Source organism: Simochromis diagramma, unplaced genomic scaffold (assembly GCF_900408965.1).
Source record: "Simochromis diagramma unplaced genomic scaffold, fSimDia1.1 OVJJ01000371.1, whole genome shotgun sequence".
NCBI lineage: Eukaryota > Metazoa > Chordata > Actinopteri > Cichliformes > Cichlidae > Simochromis > Simochromis diagramma.
Window position 1 is genome coordinate 5,226,025 of NW_024386920.1, and position 9,939 is coordinate 5,235,963.

The following is a 9,939-nucleotide window of genomic DNA, read 5'->3' on the forward strand; positions in this document are numbered from 1 at the left end:
TTCGGGCAGGAAATGGCGGACATGCGATCGTTAATGCTGACACCTGTTTCAATATGGGAAGTGTTACGAACAGCTGATCGGATCGGCAAAGCCTGTTTCTGGAATATTATGTTTTTGTTCCTGCAAGCGCTTTTTATGCAATTTTTGCAAAGCTATATGTGGAAGGAAACCTAATTCAGTTTTGATTAGACAAGGATAACAGTGTTAAATGTTTCCTAACTATCATTCTCTCATGGACAATGAGACTTATTGTATTTCAAAATTCTACCAAAGTGTGGGAATCAAGTTTCCTGATTTTAATATTTCACAGGTCACTTGGATGAATGACGAAATGTTTCTCCCACTGAAAACGCTACTTCCAGATGAACAGAATCACCTTTTGGGATAAATTAGTTTAGGTTTCAAGATTCACATTTTAGGTTATTTTTAATTTCTTTGACAGTCTAGCAATAAAGCTGAGTTTTTGCGTTACATCCTTTTACGTGCGCTCAGAATAGTGGCACAAAAATAACGCCATACCTTTAGCCAGGGGAGCCAAAGATATCGTAGGCCCTGTTAGGTCTAAACAGAAGCTCCCGGTACACCACCACTAATCATTTTTACGCACTAGAGACACACCCACCAAACAACAAACTCAGGTAACTCTGGCGATTCTGTTTTGAGACGTGAAGCTAGGGATACCGGCAACTATAGTGAATTGTCTTTTAGGGGAAAGAGCATGTGACATTGAGGGAAATTCAAAACTGCTGGTTAAAGGTAAAGATTAATTTGGTAAAATTATAATTCAGGCTGGCAGTAATTTAATTGAAGGTCATTAAAATTAATATTGAGTTGGTGTGTAGCTTTGCCAAAACAATGTCAGACTCCAAAGTTTTTTCTGTTCCCTGTCCTAATCAATTTAAGAGTGACATGTGTAGCCTCATGTTCTCCTTAAATTGCTGGCTATCTGAGTGGTGTCCAAAAAACAATATGGGCTTTATAGAAATTTCGGTAACCTTCTAGAGGAAACCTGATTTTGTCAGGAGAGACCTCTACCCCATTTTTGATGGAGCAGCTCTCATTTCTAGAAATCTGCCCAAATTTATTAACCCTCCAAAATATGACTTTCCAGAGTTGGGACAAGGAAGCAGTCTTACATTCCTCTTTGCAACTTCTCTCTTCCTGTTATCCCCCCAAAACCCAGTCCCCTGAAGACTGTGTCTGCTCCCTCACAAAAACCTGCCAAAAATTATTTAAATACAAAAAAATCACAAAGAAAGAACAATATAGTATCCACTGCTGCACCCAAGAGTACAACAGTGAAAGGTGGACTGTTAAGCATTAGGTCTCTGTCTTATAATGCTGGGCAGACACTGTGCGGTTTTTGGCCCATTTTGAGCTAATTTTTGAGTCGTGCGACCGTTTTGGCGATCGGCCCGATTTTGGCCTTCATCGTGCGTCGTGCATCGTGTAGTATACGTGGGGTAACGAGAAGCGATTGACACCTCACGACGAGCTCCCGATCATCAATCGCTTGGTCGTGAGGGTGTCACCGCAGGTTGTCACACTGCGCACGCGCAAACACAAATGTCAGCGAAAAAGACGGCGCAGCACGGCAGTGCAGCGTGTGATCTGGACACAAGCGATGGAGGCACAACTTGTAGAACTTTGGAAAGCTCATCCGAGCCTTTTCGATGTGGCCTCACAAAATTATCACGACCACAACAACCGTGAAAATAGTTGGATCTACACTGCTGCTCAATCACAGCTGCCTGATCAACGTTTTTCATTAGCAATTTAGCAAAGTTGATGGCGGTGGTGTGTGTGTGTGTGTGAGTGAAAGACAGAGAGGGAGAGCGAGCGACAGAATTTCTGTTATAACCTTCATTTTTATGGACGCACAGTGTGAGCACTCAGGTCGCATCAGAGCATCGGGCCGTATAGTGTGAGACCCTGCATCGTGACCTACGAACTTCTAACCCCTGCGAGTCAATCGTACAGTTTGAGCAGGAGCTGAATCGCGCGACTGAAAAAATCGCACAGTGTCTGCCCAGCAGAAGTCCCTGTTAGTACATAAATGAATAACTGATCAACAAATTGATTTACTCTGCCTGAAAGAAAAACCTTGTTACACCATAATGATTATGTTAGTTTAAATGAATCAACACCTCTGAGTATTACAAATTGACAGAATCCTTGAAACACAGGCCAGAGGGGATGTGTGGCAGAAATCTCCCACTCCAGCTTGTTAATCAACCAAAGACCTAGGCAGAATTGTAGTTCACTTGAAAACCTGAAGCTTAGCCCTGTCCACCCTAGCTGGAAAACTCAAAAAAAGTTTTATTTGTTGTTCTCTATTGTCCACCTGGGCCTTACTCTGACTTTTTATCTGATTTAGTGCTCTGCCTAAGATAAAATAATTGCTGTTGGTGATTTTAACATCCATGTAGATAATAAAAATAACAGCATCAGTACAACATTGAATCTATTACTAGACTCAGTTGACTTCTCTCAAAATGCAAAAGAACCCATCCACCATTTTAATCACACTCACACCATTTAACAGTGTTTCCTGAAAACCCACTTTGTCTGATCATTTCCTAATAACATTTAAATTTACAATAATGTATTACACAGCAGTGGGAATAGATTTCATCACAGCAGATTCAACCACTGTTATCTTCTTCGATGCCTTGTTCCAACACAGTGCATATCCATAAAGATATTTAGAAATCACAAAAAAGTAAATTCATGGGTATAATGTCCAAAAGAGTAACTAATAGCTAGTTTGTAAAGGTCACCACCTACTAACATCTATTCTCAAAAGAAAAATGGGGCTGAAAATGTACTAACAAAGTTGTTTACTAAATTTTTGAAACAATATTCTTATCAGAATTATAATGGTAGCCAGTGATGCTTGAGCTACGTGCTGTGGTGACCCCCAGTGAATAAGAGAAAAGCTGAAAATAGCTTGTAGATGTGGTGCAACTTAAATCAGATTGTGATTGATGTGTTGCAAATTCTTTATAGTGTACTGGTGGATTGAAACAGCCCTACTATGAGTATCCTTGATTTCGAATGATCCTCCACTTCATAAATTAACCTAGGGGTTCTGTCACAGTACCAAGTGAGTCAGCCTCATGTTCACTGCCATCTTAGCGACACCAAACTTTGCATCTTGATTACAGCATAGATTAAAGCCTTGTCAATGACGAGACTTTTGTGTCCACAATCCAGGCTCAACTGTGCATGATAGGCTGCCTTTGAAGTTTTGCTTATCACAGTCCACATTCATGTGTGTGTATCTACATTTGGCTAATAAATGTATTCCAATCCATCAGATATTTGTTAAAGAATAAATGTCACTGAAAGGAAACTGCTGACACACTATAGAATCCCAAGCACCATCAAGCAAAGATTTTCACTGTCAAATGTGACTCAGGCAACAAGTACACATGATGACACAGAGGTCTATAGGTTAGCGCGCATGCCAGTGTTTAACTGAGCAGCTGAATGTGTACATGCCCACACCAAGCCTCAGGAGTAAAGAGAATATCAACATGTCCTTGGATTCACTGTTACAGAGACCCAAGTCAATCTCTGCCTAGGTTCCACTTACTCATTTCCTTTGCAGCTACTGACTTTTAAAAACTGAACTGGATAAGAAATACTAAAAGATGATCAAAACTGAAAATCTGAACATCTAAACATGTTTAGAGTGGATTAATTTTCCCTCATCTTATTTGGCAAAAGTACAACTACATGTTGTGAATAGCCTGAGATATTTAGGTCACATCACCCGGAATGATCTCTGTGGTGCTGAGGATGTTGTAAATTGCATGCACAAGCAAAATGAATGGTTCACAAATGACATATGTGTAAAAACGATGTCAAAGTAGCTCTTTTAGAGCCAATTTACACAACACATTTATGTTGGAGTTGAAATAAATCAAAGAAATTAAAACCTTGAGTGATATATAAAGGTGAATACTGCATTTTACTCAAACTTCCAAAATGGACAGGTTTGCAGCTAGTAATGTTATTGCTATTCATGCTGTGTTTAGGAATGTCATGTATAAATATGTGTCAATTAACTGTGTTGAAAAATGTCGTTGAATTGACATAAGACATCTCACTTGGTTTTAGAATAACTGGAACAAATTTGGAACAGATATTACTATCTGATAGCTCTTCCTTGAAGTTATTGCTTCATATCAGCACTGGAAAACATAACCTGGCATCCAGTCTTGATGATCGTCACTTCCAATAAATATGGTAACCACAGAAGTAGGGGAGTGACGACTAAACATCCCCCAGAGACTGCAGGTGTATGCTGTGGTGATGGAAATGTTGAAACAGCAGGCAATGATGGCAAGGCAGCAGAAGCACTGACACATCAGAGGGAGAGATGGGATATTTGCTAAACAGTGAGGGTGTGTTTAGTATATGATATGAAGAGAGGCATACATGTAAGTCTGTATGACACTCTCTAACTGAAGTTACCTGCCTCAATTAGTTCACAGGGTTTGTTCCACTTGTGTTATAATATTGTATCTTTGTGTTTTTGCCAAGGAGGCAGAACAGGTCATCAACCAATTGGAAGGTTTGTGGTTTGATCCCTGCCTGCTCCACTCTGCTTGTCAAATATCCTTGGGCAAGTTACTAATCCCAAGTTGCTCTCCAATGCATCCATTGGAGAGAGAATGTTAGATAGAAAGCCCTTAAGAATAGAATAAAGTGCTTGCATGAATGTGTGAATGAGGCATGTTGCATAAATCCCTTTGAGTGCTCAAGTAAAGTAGAAAAGTGCTGTATAAAAACCAGTCCATTTGCTTTGTTGTGGTCTGCTGGGAGAGCAGCACCAGACCTGGTGACAACAATAGACAGAAAAAAAAAAGATCAGGATGGCTGACTCTGTGATTGGCTGCAAATTGGACGTATTTAACCTCCTAAGACCCGAACTCTTCCACGACATGCATTTTTAATTTCTCTTTGACATTTGGGCATATTGGGGCCCGATGAATGTAAAAGCAAAGAATTTTTTACCTTATTTTTGTTTTTAAGAAAAATAAGAGCCACATATGAGGATATTTGTTTAACATTTTGATAGAACAGCAGCAGTATAATGTCCTTGTAAGTGGATATCAGGCCCATGTAGAGCAAAATTGAGTATTTTGTCGAAATAACCCAAAATGTGATGTCCACATATGTGGACGCCAGGTCCTAGAAGATTAAATTGGTAAAGAGGGGGGTAAGCAAAACATTTATTTATTATGACCTCATCAGAACACTAGCAGATTTAAACCTAGGGTCTTCTTCTGTATCATTGTGTTTCACAAGTATGTGGGAACAATAAGCACTGACTGTGCAGAGACTTGTACAAATAAGCTCACTATAACATAGATTGAGAAAGAAACATAATCTTTTCAGATGTCGTTCATCTGAAGAACCAGCATTTAATCTATTCATTTTCAACCAAGTTTTGGTTCATAAACTTCATAAAGGGACATATTTTAAAAGGCCATAACTGACTAACTAGATTTAGCACAGAAAACACTGCCCATGGGTGACTGATGCTTGGGGGTGGATAGATGACTATTATACCAGATGCTAGGGTTAGAACAACTGAGATTAAACACTAAACACTAATGTATGTGATGAATGATGGTGTTTGACAGCTGCAGTAAATCTCAGCTGTATTTTAAATTCCACACCTCTTAGCTGATTGTGTTTCTGAAAAGCACATTTTTCTTACTGGGGCTGACAGCAAGTTAATCCTCTACCTTCTTATTCAAGTTTGTTTAATAGTGTTGAAAAAGAACAGCGTTGTCCGTACTAAGCTTTTAATTACAACCATTTTAAAACAGTCACTACCGGAAGGTAGGGAAGGAGTGAGGGAGGGAAGCTAGGACACTATATAGTGGGTTGACTGGAATATAAATCATTTTCCCTCCCTGACATCGTGTAGGTACAAAAATGAGATAAGAGCTTAGCGTGCATAATGCGTGAATACGGAGGATTTACGCACGTCTTCGTTGTGAATTCTCAGGTTTGCGTCATTTCGAAAGACGGATAAAAATAAATAAATAAAGGCAGAGCAGTAAAGATAACCAAATCGTGTCCCTGCTGTTTATCACCGAGGCGCGGATACGTGTTTAAAATGAAGCTTCGCTTGTTTGATGCGCATCGGTTTTTTGGTCTGCAAATATCTGTCTTGTTCTAAAATCTTACGGGTAAATTCGGACAAATTTAGAATTTTAAAGACAAAAAGGGCCACAATTCTTTCTTTTTAATTATCAAAGTGCTTTTAACATACCGATAAAAAAAGAAACGTGCTCTATTAGGTACGGAGTATAGAAATGGGCGTTGAACTCCTGTATTTGCTTGAAACATGAGCTAGAGTAAAAGCTTCGCTCCATCGGCAAGCGCCGAAAGCTTAGGTACATCTGCTGCATGACCTACAGCCCCAAATCTGCTTCTCATATCGTAGACTGCAGCGCACTCAGCGGTGCGCATAACAGCTTTATGTGACAATAACTCTAAGTGAACTGTTTCTGGAGCCTAGAGACTTCACAAAAACTGGAAAGGACCGGTGAGGAGAGACTGTGGGAGTTCTTCTGCAATGCATCCACCGAGTGACCAAAAAGAAAAAAGAAAAAAAAAGTCAATCTCGCGTTATGCGTGTGTCAAAAGACTGCGCATCAGTTGTTGGAGGCGATACCTTCTCTGTTTTTGAGTCCCACATAAAAGGTCACATACACGCGAAGAGGTATGTATAGGTGAGCAAAAAGAGAAACAACGAGAATGATTCTCGCCAGGCGCACAAACTAGAGTGCATTCTGATGCGTCCCCCTCCACCTGGCCATTTCCTGCACACTAGTTTGATAAACCAAATCTCACCCATATCAGACAGAATTTCAGAAAAAAAGTTCCAGATAATTCATTGATGAATTGGGTTTTTTTTAATATACCCACAACTCACCTGATATACAAACAATAAAATTAGCTTGAAGAATGATCAGTATCTCCCAAATTATATCCATTCTCTGTCTTCATTCCACGTACATTACGCACCAGCATAAAAAACAAACAAATCAGAAAACGAAGCTTTTTCAGATGCTCTGTGCCTTTACGTCGGATCCTGCTGTACCTCTTCCACTGGGTATTTTCCTCGCCACGCACATAACAGGCGATTAAAGCCTTAGGAATAAACACTGCACGTTCCCACCAGATTCCAAAGATGGGTAAAAAGAAAGAGAAAAGCCAAACTGTAGCGATCCTTCGTCAGTTCACTGTATTATTACTCCAGTGCGCCATGGAACGGCCACATCCTTCCATCCATCCGGTGCTGTTTCACACAGCGGACATCCCCTTATTACCACGTAAAATCGCATATGATCGCTTCAGGAAATTCTGTGTATCGGGCGTAAAATACAGGGGGAAAGCCTGGGTTAATGACTGGTGGGACAGCGGTGGGATCCGTGTAACACCTGGAGACGCCTCACAACTCTGTGAACTCGCATCGCCAGGTGCTGAGCTTCCGATCGAGACTTCTCCCCGTCACCGCAAGGGACCAGTGCCAAGTTTAACCCAATAACATCAAGACTTCCGGCAACAGTTCACAAAATAAAAGTACTCGCTTATCGGCGCTTGTGCATTTTCATGCATGCACACAGAACTTAATCAAGGTGTTGGAAATCTGAAAATGTGAGGAAAAAATACATTTCTATAAAACAGGCACCCGTAAGTTTACGATGACAGCATTCCAGCATAATTAGTGCAAATTTATAACATATACATGATAATTAAGTAATTTGTAAGTAATAAGTAATTTGTTAACAGCTGGCCTAGATTTAATTCCTACCATAAGCTTTTTTCCTCTGTGCGTTGCTCTTGTAGTTATTTTTTGATTTACTCATAATCCGATAATTTCCAATAACGTTACACGTGAATATGTTCAACTCTGCTTTCCAAAGACACAGAAATTTATGGGCATAACAAAAGACTCTGTGTGGGAGTTCATATCACTCTTTATAGCCTATTAGTTTCATTTTCGATGCACTCTGAGGTCATAGCAAATTAGAACAAACATCCTAATGAGTGATTTTGCAGAACTACGTTCTATGTATAGAGTTGCTAATTATTTGGCATTATTGCAGGCAAACCAGCCTATGAAATGGATGAAACACATCGTGACTGGGTTTCCGCTCTACACAAGGGGCACTCCGAAATCCCTGCTTCGAACATACCACCATGCTAATCAGATTACTTCTTTCATGTGAGGGTGAAGAGGTGACCCTTCTGGATAAGATGGTGAAGGTTTGCTGCGTTTTGGTGAACAGTGTGGTAGTAAAACCAGGGCAAAATGAAACTTGCTCTTGTTAAATATTCTTAAGTCTTGTACTGTATAAATAGCGGTAATTTTTCAAAAGATACAGTAAATTAAGTAGTGTTAGTAGTGGGTGATATCATGTAAACGCTGTCATGATTTTGTATAAACATTTTGTCATTTGTAAACTATAAATGACATGGATTCTACATTATAACTGATGTGATGTTCTATAAAGTGGTTTTAATAAAAAAAATAAAGGCAAAAATTAGTTTGTTTCTTTATTCAACTTTTGAACAGTGGTACTCAGTACGTATTCAGTAAATGCAAATTATTTACATGGCAGTGCACTTCAGGCATACATCTAGACCTCCTAGATCAGGGGTCAGCAACCTAAGAGCCAAAGAGCCATTTGGACCCAGTTTCCACGCAAAAGAAAACACTGGGAGCCGCAAAGCCGTAATGTTTTGGTTTTTTTTTTTATTCAGGATTATGTGTATGATGAGCTGTTGACACAGCCTGAAGCTGGATCATGTGCACACACAGAAAACACTAACACACAGATCTCAGAAATTAGAACAGCCATTTCTACTACTCAAACACTTTTGCATTTGTTGTTTATATATTGATCAGATTTATATTTTGATTTCTCTTAGATTAAGAATAAAATGCTTTGTAAGTAGGAAAAAGAGAAAAGCTCTGTTTTAGCACATTGATAATTTTCTATCACATATGTTTTGATTTTAAGACATTTGAGCCTCTCAGCTGTGATGTAGAGGCGACTGGGGGGTGGGACTTGGAAAATTTGTTTGGTGTTTTGTGGTGCTTGTGTCAGACATGGTGCTTGTGAAGTCCCTCTATAATCTGCACAAAGAGACTGTATGTATTGACATGACATTTTAATGTGTTCTCTCTGTTTTTACATATGACCTCAAGAAGCAACCCCAGAACAGATCAAAAGTAAAATTGTTTTTTGGACTGTTTGGTGGATACATTCCCTCTGGCTGACATCCACCATTGTCTGTAAGATTTGGCTATTTTCTGTAGGCAGATAACATGCCACATGGTTGCAGCTATGCTGTGTTGGAATTCTTTGTGTTTCAATAAACCCACTGTGTTTAAAGGATAATGTAATGACTTACCTTTTTAAAACAGATTTTGCCCGCAGGCACCCCTAGATCCTTTATGTTTGTGACAAAGCTAACTGCCAGAGACCAAATGCTATGGTGAAGAGTAAAATTTGCCACAGACCACAGCCACAGTCCAGTGTGTGACAAACAATGGCACAACAACAACAACTCACAATGACTGTTTACGTTTTTCTTTTCATTTCATTTAATTCTTTTTTTCTACTTTTTGTCATCAAATTGATTGAGAAAAACTGTAACTGAAAACAACTGAACAACTGATGATGAATGCAAATATATTTCTCTCTTTGCTCCTCATTATCTGTGCAGGCTCAGAATATGACTACAAGTCTCAAAGGTCAAAAGGTTCTCCTTAAACAGTGAAAGCTTAGTAATGGCCGAAATATCAGGCACATTTTTGGCCTCTTCTGTTTGTGTGACCGTGGATGCAGTTTAGAAATTTCACCACTAGATGGAGACGTTGTCAAAGGCACATACCTTTTG

At 39.5% G+C, this 9,939-nt stretch overlaps 1 protein-coding gene across 1 annotated transcript in view; it reads right to left on the reverse strand.

Moving 5' to 3' along the window:
* ca10a (carbonic anhydrase Xa) overlaps nucleotides 1-7,533 on the reverse strand; it is a 339,642-nt gene extending 332,109 nt beyond the window's left edge. The window contains exon 1 of the mRNA XM_040036833.1: nucleotides 6,962-7,533. Within this exon, the coding sequence (XP_039892767.1) occupies nucleotides 6,962-7,022 (61 nt within the window). The 5' untranslated portion in view covers nucleotides 7,023-7,533. The remainder of the gene's footprint in view (nucleotides 1-6,961) is intronic.
* Between the last annotated feature and the right edge of the window lie 2,406 nt (nucleotides 7,534-9,939).